At 46.5% G+C, this 17,845-nt stretch overlaps 1 protein-coding gene across 1 annotated transcript in view; it reads left to right on the top strand.

The window, feature by feature from the left end:
* The window catches only part of LOC146191175 (uncharacterized), a 37,205-nt gene that overhangs the window by 6,887 nt on the left and 12,473 nt on the right, over positions 1-17,845 (top strand). The window contains exons 2-3 of the mRNA XM_084601653.1: positions 826-1,074; positions 13,225-13,365. Coding sequence (XP_084457779.1) covers positions 867-1,074; positions 13,225-13,365 — 349 coding nt within the window. The 5' untranslated portion in view covers positions 826-866. The remainder of the gene's footprint in view (positions 1-825; positions 1,075-13,224; positions 13,366-17,845) is intronic.

Raw genomic sequence — 17,845 nt, 5'->3', positions numbered from 1 at the left:
ATCGTTCGCGCCCGCAACTCCCCTTTGAGGTTCGTCGCCTACGCACGTGCACTTACTACTCGCTTTAGCACTAATACCTCAACCTCGATCAACATACTCATTAGCATACTGTCTATATATAGATCTGGCCAATAGCTCTGGAGGCCTCGTTTCGATAGAGGTGAAATGCCAAAAACGTCCGCGGTGTCCTGTTCGATGACCGAGTTGTGTTAAAAACGCCACATAACATAATGTTACCTGTAAAGAGGTCTGATGCACAAGACATCTTTCTCTCTCTCTCTCTCTCTAAGCCGCGTAGTTGCCATGGATTCCTCATGAGGGCTCAACCAGCTATAAAATGTTACTGACGTCATGTAACCGATGCTGATCGCACTAGGTGCATCGAGTGCTGGGATGGCGGAGGTAAGGAAGTTGTAGGATGTGTCCAATGCTGTACTATAATCTGCCCGCGTCAGGCACTCAGAGTCGTTATCATTTATCACTTACTGAGCAAACGTTGTTTTTCCTTAAATCGCCATTGTCTGCCTCCTGCCAAAGTAATCATTCTCTATAGCGTGCATGTGACTCAGCGTCGGTAGCAAGTTTGCAGTCGAAAGCGCTGTGAGCCTCAAGTCATATCGAATGGTTTCTTATAGCCCAAAATGACCTTTGTGTGATAATAACCTCAGTGCTCTGCATAGAACATAGCCACACAGCACGACATCAATTCCTACCAAGCACTTCACTGATCCGCAGATTTTCGTGGCACAGTGCTTATGTCACATGTTACACTCCGTCGAACGAGACAGCTGACAATGGTGAGCCATATACTCGCGCATCTTGCAGGAAAAGGGCAGTAGCATCTGCAGTGGCCCCGCGCCCAAGCCATGGTGCCGTACACGCGTGCCGCGGACGACGCGGCATCTTCCACGAGCTGGCCCACTGTGCTAGCCAGCGGCTGGCTCTTCTTCTTCGCCTCGGCGCTGTTCCGGTCGTACGGCCTCCTCTACCTGCATCTGGTACGGACAGTCCATCTGAGCCGGGCGGCGGCCTCGCTACCCATCGCCCTGATCGCCGCCGCCGCAGGAGTCTCCAGTGAGTATACGAAGCACACCTAAGGGCGTGTTGCTGTTGAAAGAATCCTTTGTACGCCGTAAGTTCCTTTTTTTGTGTGTGTGAATGTTGCGCATAGCCAGCAGATACTATTAGTAATGCGTCCATTCAACCTTAAAGGGTGGAAAGGTGCAGATGAGTTGCAACTTTATGCTGTGCGAAAAATTTTGGAGAACGCGCACGGGTGCTCGGCTACTGAGCCGAGGTGGCCGAGGGACCCGGTCTGGATCGAGACGAACTGCAAGACGCCTCTGTAATGCGGAATGTCAGTGCACGTTAAAGAACACCAGGCTGTTGAAATTATACGGAGCCCATCTTTACGGCGTCCGCCATATCCTGAGTCGCTTTGGGACATCAGTCAAAAAACCCCCTTCCCCAGTGTGTAGTAGCAGGCCAGGGTCTCTTTACCGCCAGCCGACCTGTCTACCTTTCTTCTCATTAAATTACTATCTCTCTCTCTCGACTATACCTGGGATTCCTTAACGTGCGCTCTGATATTGCGCAGCACACGAACGCCTTGTGTTTCGTCTTCACCGAAACACGGCCTCCGCAGGCGGGATTGCACCCGCGTCCTCGGGCTCAGCAGTCGAGCGGCCTAGCTACTGAGCCACCACGGTGGGAGCAAAGGTCCTCCATTTGTCGCCAGTGCTTCATTACATTGGTAAAGAAAGCTTCACGTGGGCTCGCCTAAGAGGTACCGGATAAAATGCGCACTCGCGGATGCAACCATACGCATAAGCTCTGGCACCGAAGGGAAAACTACATCGAGCGCAGCAACAGCTGCTGCCAGACCTCTCAACCTTTGCGCTGCAGCGCGCACGTACACCTGTGCATGTGACTAGCAGAACACCTTCCTGCTGCAATCGTACAATCAAATGGATGATCTTTGGGTCCATGCAAGCTAAACATTAACTTCTTCGTGTTTTGGCTGTGCACTTCTCCACGATCGGGGCGAGCTCATTTGCAGTGCCATAAAACGAGACTTCTTGACGAGCAGGCGGTCTAAGAGAAGCAAGTGGATGTATTATATCAGAACAGGAGATTACAGAGCAAGCTGGTCTTCAGGACCTTGCGGTAATTGCGAGAATTACACGACGCCGCCGTGGATGTCCAGCGAGCTCCTAGACACGGGGAAATGCCCTTTTAAATAGACGACATAAATGGAGCACCGCAAGCGATTTGGAACCTCCCTTGCGGGCCCCTTCTAGCCCGCAGGTAGCATCGCAATAAGCTGATTCCTCAGGAGGGCCGTTTATTAGTTTGCTTTGAATAAATTTTGCTATATTCTGTCTTCGTTCCTTGTCATGAATCGGGTGCATATTCTTAGGGATCGGTGCAATTTTGAATAGTTTCTACGTCTCAAGCTCCAGGAGTTCAGCGACATAGCTCACCTGACTAAAGCTATAGTTCTTGTAATATTTTTCGGTCCACAACAGTGGAGCTGAGCCCCCAGATCTGGGCCTCCCTGACCGCTTTAGCAACCAGGTATTATGCGTTCCCATAGCTAGAAGCTTCTCTGTCGACGAGTTGGGGGTGGGATGCCTAAAGCACTTTTGAATGACGTTTTGATCATTTCCTCTAACTTCTATACTTCACCAGGATTGAGATTGAGAACGGGGGTGGCATATAAGCTATCCTGCTGATTATAATAAATAAATAAATTGGTTCACAGGAAGGGAAAGGCGCAGTAACTGTCACACTTGCTCTGTGGACACCCGAACCGCGCCGTAAGGGAAGGGAGGAAGGTGGGAATGAAAGTGGAAAGAGAGAAAGAGGAGCCGTAGTGGAGGGCTACGGAGTAATTTCGACCACCTGGGGATCTTTAACGTGCGCTGACATCGCACAGCACACGACGCCTCTTCGTTTCGCCTCCATCGAAACGCAGCCGCCGCGGTCGGGTTCGAACCCGGGAACTCCAGCACAGTAGTCGGGCGTCTTACCACTGCACCACCCCGGCGGGGCTCCTGCTGATTATGAAGGCACGAATCAGTCTTATTAGGCAGTGTTCTCTGAGGCATTTGCTACTGAGAGAGATTCGCCTGAATATCCCCGTACCTGGTCGACATACGCCTGAAGCTTTTTAAGGATGGTGGTGTTTTCCCTATTCTGCTGTAAGAAATACCCCAGGATCCTAATGGTGCTGACTGTCGGTACCTTGCTCTCTCCCACGTATGCCTTCCACACAAATTGTAATTTATTATATTTTTTTTTTGCTTTGCCCGCGAGGAACGGTACGGCCGCGTGATCTGCTGGGGCGTCTTTCATTTTACGGGACAATTCCATGGGTGAACGGAGCCTCCTCCTCTTGCCACGTGACCTGGCAGGCTGCGCGCGCGATTTGAATGAAGCTATGGCTCTTAAATTTACGGCGGATTCTGAGAACAGCTATGCCCTACGGTGTACGGCGGTGGCGGAGAAGCGGTAAATATTTGTCTGCTTGTGCACGCCCAGTGGAAAGCTGTCTTAACGTAGTACGTTTTGCTTCTCTTTCAATGGTTTTCTTTGCTCACACATGATGATCTCGTTACTTCATTCACCGTGAATTCAAAAGAACCTTTAGTTCAGTGTATGTGCGATTCACACATCCAGAAACCCTAAATGCTGTAGAGAAGGAAATTTTACTTGATATAAACATGCTCGGCCGGTAGCCTGTAAACTGAGCAAGCCACTGCATCAATAAGCGCATCGGAGATGTCACTTCCGCTGCGGATCACAGCGGTGTGATGGTGTCCAATGCACCTACATGTGTAAACGCTTTCCAATAGCCTACCTGTCGTACAGAACAGGAGAACGCAGGGGACTTGCTCTTCTCCTCTGAGCTCATGAAGCCCGCCATGTGCTCTTCGCAGATGTTGGTCGTCTAGCTGGTACAGAGTGTCGCGCAGGCAGTGCGACATCATTTTCGACAGGCGAAAACGTCGCTGGAGTTTATATCGGTCAGATGGACGTTTTTCGCAACTCGAGGCGATAGTCCATGCTGCAGCTGGCCCCGCCGTAACAGTCCTGAGTTGAACTCGGGGGCTTTCAAAATTCACCACCAATATGCTTGCCAGCTTCAGTGAAGCGATGCTTCCGGACGCTAATAACCTTGACCGTGTGGGGAACGATGTCCCATCATTCCACAATTTTGCTAAGCGTCGGGAGATTAGGCAATTCCTGTCATTAGGTTCGTAAATTTATCTTACAATATTTCACAGCTGCGTCATAAATATTTAAAAAAAAAAGAAACAACAATTGTTATGGAAAATTTCAACACCGAATGTTTGCCTCCGATCGGAAGCTTCGACCATTCCCATCAACATATACATAACAGTAATTGACAGTACGCCACAACCGCCTCGAAATTAAAAGGCTTCCTAGAACCCCGGATACGGGATTAGGCCACGCAACTCATGCTTGCACGGCTTGGGAACTTGCTGGGTTTATACGCATGTACTGCGGTCAATGAACCTCACAACAGAACTCACGATGAAACAATGTTTTCTCATTCACAGCATGCACGTAAGTATAGTACAAAGCATCCTCCTAATTAATATTTCTTTCAGTATGTGCAGCACGGTAGCTGCTGCAATAAAATGCAATTGCCAGCCATCCCTTGTGGTTGCGTCCTGATGCGCATGCGTTCGTTTTCGTTGACAAGCATGCGAAGCCAAGTAGCCTCGCAGTACGTATTACACATTCAATATACGAATGGACTCTCAGAAACTTGGCGCTTGCCTTACCACTGGTGGGAACAATACAATCTCTCGGGTTTCCGGTGGTCGTCCTTCGATTCTCACTCAATTCGTTTATTGTTTTACGAACTCACACAGAATACGGCGTGACGAATGAGAGGATTAAGAGGACACATAAACGACAGGTCGTAGCGTTTGTCTGTCCTCTTTGTCCTCGTCCGTCGCGGCGTATTCATTTTGAATCATGTACCAACTAGTCCAAACAATATTTTTGCTAGAAACAAACATCAGCCAAAAAGACGAAGGACAAGATAAGGCCACACACATAAAAAAGACATTCTTGTTGCCTTGTACAGAGATGCAAGTGACCTGATGGTGATATTTTAAATGACTTGAAATGCCGTTTTTGCTTGCTTCAAATTCGCTGATGCATAGTTTTGGAGGCAAGCACGTCCAAACTCTTTATAATCCCAGCCACCCCGGTCGTTTGTCCCTGTCCGTCCGCCGTCTTCTTCCACCGTTTTCCGCTTACAAGTTCTGAACGAATCTGTAACAATATCACTATGGGCTCACGCTTCATCGGCCTTGCGCCCGATCGATGGTGAAAATCGCTGAGTCGCCTAGCGACGCGGACAGGCGCTCTTGAAAACCGCGATTCAAGGAAGCTCTTCTAGTATAATGAGATTCTTGCCGCATTTTGTTCGGACAACCCGCATCAAGAGAAAGGACACCGTGTGGAGAGCGCTCTCTCCGCATCTGAGTGCAAAGCAGTTATTGTCCTCTCTATTTCCGGTGTTGAAGACAAGATTCTCGAAAGGCGACAGGGGCTGTAAAAATAGCGACTTCTCCTTCACAGAATAAGGAAGCCGACTTTCATGATTGTATATATATACTTCTGGCACTTAGGCCTGGCTCGCTGTCAAGTGATCAGGCCATCTTGGAGAGTTGATGTCTGCTTAGAAACTAGCTATTGGCTGCACCTCGTCTTCCTTCTCACTATTACAATAGTATTCACCGAAAAAAGTTTCGTAACTAGGTGATGTTGGGTTTGGTTACGTGATAGTGGGGGGGGGGGGGGGGGGGGGGGGTAGGTGAGAAAGCGTCCTGAGGCAATGAACAAGATACGCAAAAAAAAAAGATGCAACGAATAAACAGGCACTCCTATTGTCAACTGCTCCAACGCTGCAACGGAGGGCGGATATATTGCGAAGAAATCTGCGAAACTGATTGACAAAGTCGGCAAAACTGAGTGAAGCGCTCATTTAACAAGTGCCCCACGACTCTGCGAGTGAGGGAAAAGGAAAAATAGTAAAGGCGCAGCACAATATTGGGACTGTACGGTGAAACTTCCTATCCCATCACCGTCAAGTGGCCTCACTGGTCGTAAGTCTTTGATTCATATTGCGCTGTCTAGAGCCCTATTTCTGAACGAGGAGCGCCCATTAGTCGGACGCAAAGACATTCTCTGGCTACAAAGAGCAGCGCGAGACAAGCGGCTGAATCGCTTGCGCCACTTAAGGCTCTTTACTCGAGCTTCCGCAGAGCGCATGCTCTCTTTTTATCACTCCATTTCCTGCGCTTCATCGCGGCAGGACGCAAGCCACGCCTCACCACCCTCTGCAGTATTTTTCGCTCGGCCGAACAGATGAGAGGCTCGTCCCGAGACCCTTCCATTGCAACCGCGCAGTGAGACCCACGCCTGCCGGTTCGTCCGCATTCGGGCCAGCGGCGTTGGCGGTGCGCCGCCCGAGCGCCTCTTCCGAGGCCGTTAAATCACGCCGCGCCTGTGCACGGAACGAGAGCGCGGCTCGGCTTCCGGCCTCGGCGAGCAAAGGGACTCTCTCGCCGCAGTCGCTTCCTCCTCCTCCTCGGCGTCGCTGGATTGTTTGTTACCCACAGATTGTAGGCGTTGTGACCTGCGCCTCCTTATCAGCCGAGCACATCGAAAGAACAAAAGAGGAACTATCCAAACACGGACGTTGCTTTCGAAGGCATGGGCGTATAAGCAATTCTGTATGTAATTTCCTGCGTCTACACTTTAGACCAAATACTAACTGGTGCAGTGCGTCCAGTTGTAACAGTAAAGCAAAAAAGAGAGCAAAGCTGCTGCGAACCATGGCAAAAACAAATTCTGAAGCTTTCGCGCCCAGAATTCAGTGGGAAGAACTGGAAAAAAAAGAAAAAACAATAATACCACTAACGGAGAACAGGCTTATGAAACCTGCTGAACCAGTTCTATAAGTAATCAGCTCGGAGCAGTTAACGACGCCGATTCCAACTGGTTGTTCTGCAAGCGTGTGGTAACCATGAAGTAAGAGTGTATACAACCGGCAAAGGAAGGCGCCGTCTTCTTGTTGCTTGCGTAACCGCAACCGTTATCAGGACAGGAATGATATAACAACTCTACTCCTGTCTGTTGTTGCTATAAATGTTTTCTTTTTTATTTCGGCACGGGCGGTGTCTAAGCCATATCTCGTTCCTTTGCATTCGCTCTTCAACATTACATCAAGCTAGTCACAACGCGCTCCTGGCATGACTTTAGCCAATCGCAGGACTCGGAAACAATAAATTATAATAGGAATATGTGATTAGAATGGAACCATATTCTTTTCGTCACAACTCGACTGATAAATATATATTACTCTTGCGCAGTAGCTGCATAAGATGGGCGTAATACTCCATTTTTAATTTTGCCTGATGTTTCGAGGTTGAGTTGAACGCGACTGCATCACATTCCTTGCATCACAATGAAGATTGAGTATGCAACGCTCAAGCGTGTCTCCTACTGAAGGGGCTGCGGTCTCGCTTGAGCTACGTGCAAAACAACAATAGCCAAGACTTGAATGAAGCTGAGCCGTGGTCGACGGCAGATTGGCGGCCACTTCATTAGTCCCCACCAGCGTATCGCTCCTCGAGCAAACACAGCTCGTGGCGCTCTGCTGGTTTCACTTTCTCCGTTAGCTGCATCGGCAGAGCGGAACATGCTCGAATAAGTCCATAACCGATCGGTTCTTTTCAACAATAAACGTTTTTAAGCTGTCTCCGTAGGCGAGCATGCACTGTACTTTTTTCTACTGCCAGAATCCAAGTCAGCTCTTCCAACGCAATCGTTTCCTTTTATTTTTATTTTCAGTGACTCGAGTCGGTTTTTAAATTGCTTCTCCGGGCAACGCCTTCAGACCCTTTCGATACGGATCCCGAACCCAATCCGGAAATTACCGAGTTATACAAATTCGGCCATGCAATTTACCCAAGCCTTGCTGTAAGGGCCTTACAAAGGTGGAGGAACGCACACTCCTCCGTCTCTACACCAAAACGCTGCTGTGCCCAGCAGTTTCAAAACACTTTGATCCTGCTGTACAGGAAAATTCCCGCACTGTGCGGAGAAGTCTTCGGACATCTTCCACATGGTGTGGGCATGCCAATTAACCCCGAACCTCGCCGCCAAATCCAACCCCTCCTGGTAGGACAGGGAGGCAGCCCTGCTCGGCTGCTGCGACCTGGCTTGCCCTGGTCCACCGAGCCCGAGCCGCGGCGGAGTGATTGCGAGAGGTGGTCCCGGCTACCTCAAGCTTCCTCCCTGTAATAAAGTTTTTCACTCACTCACTCCAAACACGCCCGTCAGCGTCAAGTTGGAGACAGGCAGTTTTTGCTCAAAGACCTTTCACATGTTTCCCCCTTCCCCCTGGCAATGAATGAATGAATGAATGAATGAATGAATGAATGAATGAATGAATGAATGAATGAATGAATGAATGAATGAATGAATGAATGAATGAATGAATGAATGAGTGAGTGAGTGAGTGACGATAGAAAATAAATTGACGGTAGCCCCAGATCCTCCTGTGCCAGTAAAGCATATCAGCAAAAGTCAATTTGGTTAGCGCGGGCAAAATATCGAATTCGTGCCGGCAGTGAGATGACATAATATATTACGCAAAAATAACGAGCTGAAATATTCAAAGTACGCTGCTAATGTCTGAGGCTAATGCGCTCAAGTTTCTTTCCTTGTCGCTGAGTCACACGTGGGCACAAAATTGTGAAATACGTCAATGTAGCAAGTACCAACCAACAGTATCGAGCACAATAGGGTGCACTCAGAAACAAAAGCTCGCCATAGATAAGTGCGGAGACAGCCCGCGCGAGAGGCAAGGAACAATGAATGCATGTCACCGACGAAAAAACAATGACTGACGGCGGCCTCGCAAAACAAGCCATTGTCATTTGTTAGCTGGAGTTCCCGACGCAGCAAAGGAAAATTCAACTCTCTAGAAATCATATCTAAAATGTGCGCTGAGACAAGGTATATCTTGTTCCCAAATTTTTGAATGTTTGTTATTAGAGCCACAACAAGCAAAAAAAAAAAAAAAAAAAAAAAAGGAGGATCACATTATGAAGTCACGAATCTGCCCAACAGTTACTAACTTGATACTACTATATGTGTCCTGCATTGGTTTGCAGAAGGAAGCTAGAAGGCCGCAGCAGCCAGAGCTCACGGCCAATTACAATATGCGACGTACAAAAACAAAATAAAAGAGAACACTGGCTAGGTGCAACAACCACCCCATGTAAATTTCCACGGGAGTCGGCTTTCATTACCGCTGGCCTGAATCCACACTACTGGATACCAAGGATTATCTAACTGATATTTTCTTTAATTGGTTCACAGGAAGAGAAAGGCGGAGTATCTGTCACACTTGTTTCTGCGGACACCTAAGCCGCGCCGTAAGGGAAGGGAGAAAGGTGGGAGTGAAAGTGTAAAGAGAGAAAGAGTAGCCGTAGTGGAGGACTACGGAGTAATTTCGACCACCTGGGGATCTTTAACGTACGCTGACATTGCACAGCACACGGACGTCTGACTGGTAACAATTTCCTTTGTAGAAGGCGAGACAATGGAAGACTGCAGAGCAATATCAACTTTTTATGTTTTCGCAAAGTTTTATAATGGTCGCAATTCTAAATTTTTGCGAAAACAAATAAACAAAAAAAGATATTGATCTGCAGTCTTCCCTTGACTCCCCTTCGGCAAAGGAAAATCTGCTGGGACATGGTTAAATTTATCACGCACTAAATTTCATCAAGAATTGTTTGACACAAAATTGACCTGAGCTTTCTCTCATAGCGGCAACCAGTCGGCATGCTTTTAACACAATAGCGTCACGTGTCTCATGCCGCGAAAAATCTGATGTCGGCGTTGTCGGCACTCAGAACGAAAAAATCACGTGATCATCCCTCTGGCATGATGAAGTTTACAGGCGACATGGCTGGACACTGATTGGTCGACGGGCTACATGACGTCACGAGAGCACATGGCATGCCTCTGCCAACTTGAAATTTGGATCCCAAGTCAGATACTCTGCTCCTATAGGCCACGTAGGCACATTCGTTCGGCTTGGTTCAAGCCGGGCTTAGTTGATATGTCGGGCGGAATTTCACTGCGGTCGCAAACGACTATATGCTAACGAGTATGCATGAGATAACATAGGTACAGATTGAATGATTAGTGGTTAAGTAAGGAGCGAAGTGCATGTACACGGACAGTGATCCCCAAGGCAAGCTGCTGACCTGAGCGATTAAGGCTGTCGCGTTATACCCGTAAGGCGCCGTTCCAGGAAGGCGGTTGAGGGGATGGCACGATACTTGTAGATTCCTGGTTTGGAAGAGGAAGGTGGGGGTAAGCAACGGAGCTGGGGTGGCTGTTGACGCTTTCATGGACGGAGCCAATACCACCAAGATTATAAGGTGGTGTTAACGAAGCGCGACGCAATCTGTATGAAAATCTCTCGAACCGGAGCGTGAGAAGGAAGACACGCGGACAATTTCTAATCGCCCGTATCTCTGGTGCTACACAAGCGGATCGAAGTACGCTTTGTGATATATAAGTTCTGCTTGCAACTTTGTATTTTTGCTCTTGAGTTGCATCTTCAACCAGATGATTGCGGCTATTGTGTGAAATACTATCGGACCGCTGTTTTGTTGCTTCACCAAAACTTTAGCTGCGCTGTTCACTTGCTTCAGCAAAGAATTGTTCCTTCGATTAACGCAGGCGGAGATGACTTCTATCGCCATTCTCTTTTCGCAGAAAACTTATTCATTACCCAAAGTTCAAAGCTGACCGTACGTTCTATTTAAAAATTCGCGTGACATCCCGACGTCATAAAAAAATTATGTTGCGATGTCTTTCTTGTACCTTATACGGAATGGCGTTTCTGCAGCGTGCAGGGGGTAGCACTCTGACGTCAACAGCCGCCAACCAAATCTATATATATACGCCAGCGTCAGAAGGCGGTCGCTGTCACAGTTAAATGTTGTATTCTCAAATTCGACGTTTATCTGAACAATGGAAGTCATTCGTTAAAACAATTAATTCATGTACTTCCTTAAGTGATAGTCTTCGGGGTTTGGTCGTCATTCATTTACGGACGGAAAAAGAAAATATTGGGGACACTTAAGCTCCGTTTGAGGACATGACGCGATAGCAAAGCCCCGGTTTAACCAATCCACATGAGCGTGCCTGAATGGCCTAGGGGTGACGTGTCTGAATCAGAATGCAAGAGTCCTGACAAGCTAATTCTGACGTCACCTTCCCATATGAAAGGAGATGTCCGAGTAGTCAGCTCCAGCCAAACATAACGTCAGGCAAACTATACGTCCATTCAGTGTATACTCAGGGCATATTCAGTGTATATTCAGTGTATATTCATTGCCAGCACCATGCTTGTGATATTTTTCCCCTCACAACGCCGATGCCGGGTTTTCTGGTAAACGGGTCCTTTAAAGGGAAGCTGAAACACATTTTCGAGAATTTCGCGAGATGCACGAATTAGAATACCCGTACATTAAACTTTCAGATTAAGCCCACAAAGCGGTTTTGCGCTACCATTTAAAGATACCATGTAATAAACTATTAAAATCGCGATGATCTTTAGTCTTCTCCTCAGAGCAGCGGAGCAATGCGGAGAATTGTTACGATGGCGTCATCACCGTTAACGTCTCCAATTTCGAGTGCTTTCGCACAATTTTTTTTGTGTGTGTGTGAGCCGCCCGATGCCGCCGAACAACACCTAGCAGCCTTTACCTTCGTTGGCGTTGGTTTATGCACTGGAAATGCGTCACTTCTGTAGATGACGTCATCATCGGCGTATCTGCTCCGCATCGTGTTCTGCAGAGAAGCCTGAACGCCGAAATAGTTTTACTCAACGACTGCGGCGTCAGTTTAAATGCTAGCGCAAAACGAGTTGGCATGGTTATATCACCCTTCACTGGTTCGACTCATTTGATTCATTTAAATTTAAAACCACTTCAAGTTGTCCTTTACCGCTGTCGCGATAAAAGGCATGAGGACATTGCTCTTAGGATGCCAGACATATATGTACACGTAAAATATTTGTCGTAAGAGAAGTGATTTCGTTTTATTATTCTGACAAATGTCTTGACTGTGGGCGCCACTTTTTCAAACGTTTTTCAAAGCGTCAGGTGTTGTTATAAAGAAGTCAGTGGCACCAGCTGCACTTGACTTCTTTGTTGGACTGACTGCTAAAGCCATTTCACGTCTCGAAATAAGAATCGGTTTTCGAAACCGATAAGAAATAGATATGGACGTCGTCAAGTTGCGAAGTTGCGAAGTACTGTCTGGTGCTGCCTTTCTTTTCTCACACGGTGGAGTGTTTTTCTGACGGACACAGCGGCTGAACTTCAACAGCGGAAATACCTTCGGATGGCGAAGAAATTATTTACTTTGCCGTATATATACTTGTTTTCTCTTTTAAGAAGTTGCAATTCCGTGAGCGCGCCAGTGTGCGACTAACTTCAATTTTTAATGGGTTTGAGCCACCCATGTCACTATTATAAAACAGAGAGTTATGGGTGTACACACACGAATTTTTCACTTTTATCAATAATATAAAACATATAGTGAGTGCAAAGGAGGATATAAAACGCCATTACCGTGTGTTATGCAATGTCAGCGCACGCTAGAGAGGTTCTACGTTGTGCTGTTCAGCCCTATAGAGCGCTTGCTTTAACCAACCTCCATTTCTTCCCCTAACCTGGTGGACAAGCTCGTTAGCCCCGCTTAGGAATACAGGAGTCACCATGTGGCTGCACCTACGGACATTTACGATCCTCGAGCAGCAGGACAGCTAACGTCTTGTTCAGAGAAAGTGACACCACCCTCTGATGCCAAAGATCAGTGTTTACATCAAGTTGTTGGGGTCAGTATTCTTCTCGCAGCGCTGTTCCTTCGAAATATTTTGTGAATGGTGATCCCAACAGTCACGATGGTCTATTAAATTCTCTAACTCACCTAGTTAATACCAACTAGCGCGTATACGCTAGTATACATTCATACAGACTTCTTTAGCAGTCTGTCTGGGTAGTTTCAGTGGACATTAAGCACTTGCAACCCTGAAATATGCATGAGATAATCGCATGATTTACCGTGCTTCGTATTCTGCAGGTGCTCTGTGTGGAGTTGTGAGCAAGAGAGTGCCCGTCATCATCTCTAACTTGTGCTGCTGCCTGGTGTGCGGAGCGGCGCTGTGCATTCCCTACTTCTTGCCCACCACGTCTGGTCTGGCTCTGGCTGGCATCTTCTATGGCGAGTGTCCTTCTCATGGTCCTCGCGGGCGAAGCTCGTAAGAACGGTCCAGTGTACCAAACATACTGGCTCATGTTGAATTAGAGGGCCTGGGCAGACACCCGTTACGAATTCGTTTCATCATTACGCACGTGGCGTCTACCACCGCGATCCTTTAATGGTTTTGCTTGTATAACGAAACCTAACCCCAGCCACTACGACAGCCGCCATTGTTGTGCTGTTGTGCTAGCTGTTGTGCTAGCTGTTGTGCTAGGAGCTAAGAGTACCACAGTCGAAAAGTTATTTTAGCAAAGTTAAACGCCAGGAGCAATACAGTTCGACAGTGCAGTGTTTTCTTTATTTAAACATCAAGCAGAAAAGCCGTAATTTATGCACGTTTTCACGTTTTTTGTTGTCATAATGCTTCCCAACTAGCGTTCAAATCGGATTAAGCACAGGAGAATACGGGCTGTCACAGGTTTGCTAGAAAATGAGAGCTGCCGACGGGAAATCAGTACTTGTTTTGATTCGTGTACTTATTCCCTCATTCTAGCCAATGTGCGCGCAAATGAAGTTGCGCCGAAACGTCACACGCATGTTTGCTTTCTTCCATCGCTTATGTCGTGGCCTACTGACATAGGGGACCTACAACGCTTTTTGTATATCGCAGTTAAACTGATCCCTTCGTCAGACCGTGTCGCCACGATTATTACGCTAAATATTCTGCCTCCACATACGGTAGAGAACGTAATAGGATGATCTTAAGATGGTCTGCTCTTTCTTACTGCGTAAAACTCTCGCACTCTTCGCGTAACGCGTGAATGTGTGTCTGTCTCGGAATAGCCATGCACCTAGTACTTTCAGGCGTCACATGAGCATCCCGTAGCAACAACAGACAATTGAAATTCACACGAAGGGCGGCCACGCTGCATCGACAGCCTTGATAAAATCACGTATACGCCGTGGCTGGACACAGCTTCCAGTCGAGAAAAAAAAATCAATAGAAAAAAAAAGATGCACTATTAGATTCATGAAGTATATAGTTTACCGGCTAGGGGCTTCAGAGAAACACTCAGCTCAAGTGTACTATGAGTGGTAAGAGAAGGAAAAGTATGGCGAGGAGGAAGGTTAAAGTAGACGTTCACGTAGCAGTAGGAATGTGCGAATGTCCAAAGATTTCGAATAGCGAATCGAATATCCTCCTATTCTATTATTCTAAACGATATATGCAGTACTGTGCGAGCTAAGTTACTCTAAACGAATCGACTTTCGCATTTCCGAATACTTTTCAAATAATTAGCACCGGTTTCGAATAAGACGCGTTGTGCTTTATTTCCATGAAGGTGCAAAAACCCCACAGCGGTTTTTAAAGCTATACGAATTTTTGTTGTTTTTTAGAAGGGAGAGAGGGCTCACACCGTCGCCGCACGCCGTCCTGCTGCAATTTGCATGCGCGGAATGTTGAAGGTTCTATTGTACGGTTTTAGCTAAATAAAAGGTCCAGCGTCGCAACGCGGTCGATTCGTGTGGTGGCGCTCACTGTTCATATATACAGCTTCTAAAACCGGATGATGTGGCAGGGCTAAGGCAGGTTCAGCATATACTGCCTTGATACGCGTCAGAAGCCATGGCTCATAGGTGGTTGTCGTCCGTCTCATGTTCTGAGGTGTGGCTCGAGTTTATTTTCTTCGACCATCAATATCAAAATGTAGTTTACCTATATACGTACAACTTCGCAGCCATTGAGCTAATAAAACACTTCCGTACACGGGATTAGGACCTTAAAACATTCCAATGCTCGAACTACTGTCCTTGTGGAGTGCACGCATCGCTATCAAGGTAGTCTATTGTGTTATATATGTTATTTCAGATGTAATTTAACATTGTACATCCTGAATTGTATATAATTTGAGAGGAACTGCTGTTGACTGCGAGTTAAGTTGTTGCAGACGCGAGCCAAGCAGCTGAACCGTCAGACTGCCGAGCAAAGAATCAGAAAGACTCGTTGGGTAGATGAGTTAGCTGTTTGTTTTGAAGGTTACGGTCACATTTTTGCGATGTTCAATGCGATGAGCGATGGCCCTTCATCTTGACTTCAGTTCTTCAGTCTATTCTCCGAACAACAGGAGGCGCAGCCTGTTGTTTCGGCTACTCAGTCAGCCTTCCCGAAAACCGCACTGGCGGTCGACACAAGTTTTCATTAACTAAAGCAAATCCAGGAGATTACCAGCGGTAAATTATTTCTGGAAGAAAGTAGACCATAATATGCTGCATTGTTAATTTGTGACCAATGCTTTCTCTCGAATTGTTCAGTAGTTTGGGCACAGGAATTTTTAAAAATCCAGCCCCCGAATAAGGAAGTCCTTGTACTGACTTCGTGTTGCGACCTATTTTTATTCGTGGACAACTTTCTGCGTCTATGCAGCGAAAGCTATATGGAGTCGAGATGCACAAATCACTCCGCAACAGACTATCTTCCTCCGTAAACTGCGCGAATCTTGTTATGGAATACTCCTATAATAGAATTACGGAATTATTAATCTTATTACTGCATCAAGATTATACTAAGCCGATACAACGCGAGTATACAAAAGAAATGCGATGCTTTGAATCTTTTCATGGAAGCGCACAGGATTTAAGAACAACTCCTCAGTTCAAAAACTACAGCATGCTAAAGGCTGATCAATTATATTATTTAAATCTGTTTTAACTAATACACCAGAAGAAATTTCACAAAAATAGACTCTAAAAATGTTCAATATACCTTTTAAGAGACCGAAAACTCCGCACACCAAAAGTAAGGACAAATTATGGAAAGCAAACAATGGCCTATCAAATACCTGCCACTGTAAATAAATTTCAAGAGATGTTAAACTTTGAATGTACAGCACGTGTGTTTAAACGTCATATTATTGATATATTGTTGTCCTCTAGTATTAGAATATACACAGAAATGAACTTCCTTCCTTTTGTAAAGTAAGCCTTGTAACACAAAGTGTACTATGCATCTTGTTTTGTGATCTTGTTGTTGTGTTCATTTTACGTTATGGGCAAATGCTTTCACAATCTACAAATGCAATGCGTTTTAGTTCGTTTGTTTGTGCTATTACACAACAGTTACATTTGTCATATGTTGATCTTAAGCTATGTCATGAAATGTGTGGTGTGTTGTTATTTTTGCTGTTGTACGTGTGAAACGTTTCTGTAATTGTAGAACAGCGTTGCCTTTTTATATAACTAGTCTTGTTAAGGAAACGATTATTTAAACATATGACGCAGCATCAGTCCAAACTGCGTAGGGACGGAGGCCTCGTCAGGCACCAATTGCCTTTAGTTTCTGTTCCTGCATTTCTCTGCTGCCAAAAAGAAAAATAAATAAATAAGTCAAAATAAATAAATAAATAACACACCATGCGTATGCCGATGGCTGCGTCGCCTGTTGGCGATCCCGCGATAGGCTCTCTCTCTCCCGCGTCTCACCTCTGGTTTCTGTCGCTATACACTTTCGCAGTGCAATGGGTTTGTTGGGATAGTGTGCGACGAGTGCGCTATTAGTCGCAAATTTGCGTTCACTTAGGTCTTCGCTAACGTAAAGGAAACCATTTTTGCGCAGTTGGCACCCACAACACCATTAATTCAACTTCAAGGCAAAGCTGAAATTGAATTGTAACTGCGTCCAGATATTCCTAAACTGCTTGGTGCAATAACGCAGTGTGGAAAGCTCTGCCCCCGTAGCCTTGGCTGTGCAGTCAGAGAAAGCTGTCCCCGGCTGTAGTGCTGCGTCTTTTAAAAACTTTAGCTTTGACTCCACGAGCTATGTGGTACCGTGCACCCCAGCGCTACTAACGGGGCTTCAGTACTTCGCACGATTGCGTGGTTGTTTATATACGAATATTCTCGCAAGCATAGAAAATATTACTGCAAGTATTCGACTCGTATTTGATTTGGTGTGGAAAAAGTAATGCTCGCACCCCCCTATACGAAAGCAGAAAGATTTAGTTTGCCGGAGGCGTAGTAACGTAAACGTATACCGGTTTACCGGACGCACAATGACCCCACGTTGCCCCCGCCCTGACACTGCACGTGAGCAGAAGCCGTCCGTTAAATCGGTATATGTCTGCGCTAGTATTTCTCCGGTATGCTAAATAACTCTAATATCGCATGCAGGCTGCCGCTTCTATAACAAGTCTTTCGGAGGACGGCCTTATCACGAACGCTTTATAAGAACATAAGTACTGCAACCGAAAGAAGACGAGTTTCGCTGCTGTCATTATCACTGACGAAATCTAGCGTAGTTTATCTGCAAAGTTGTTTCACTGGTAACTAGTGTGCGTCGTATAAAGCATGTGCACCGTGTTTGAACATGTGAGCAGTGTACATCGCCCAATTGCGATAGCAGCGCCCATAAAGGGAGGGCGCATATGTCACAGTGCATCATACAAACGTATATGCGTCGGAAATGCAGCAAAGTCGCGCCATCATCTCTTGTCGATCTGGTAAC

This window comes from Amblyomma maculatum, chromosome 4 (assembly GCF_055883805.1).
Source record: "Amblyomma maculatum isolate TAMU_Amacu chromosome 4, ASM5588380v1, whole genome shotgun sequence".
Lineage (NCBI taxonomy): Eukaryota > Metazoa > Arthropoda > Arachnida > Ixodida > Ixodidae > Amblyomma > Amblyomma maculatum.
The sequence above is the reverse complement of the archived record's forward strand: the minus strand, read 5'-3'. Positions and strand labels throughout refer to the sequence as shown.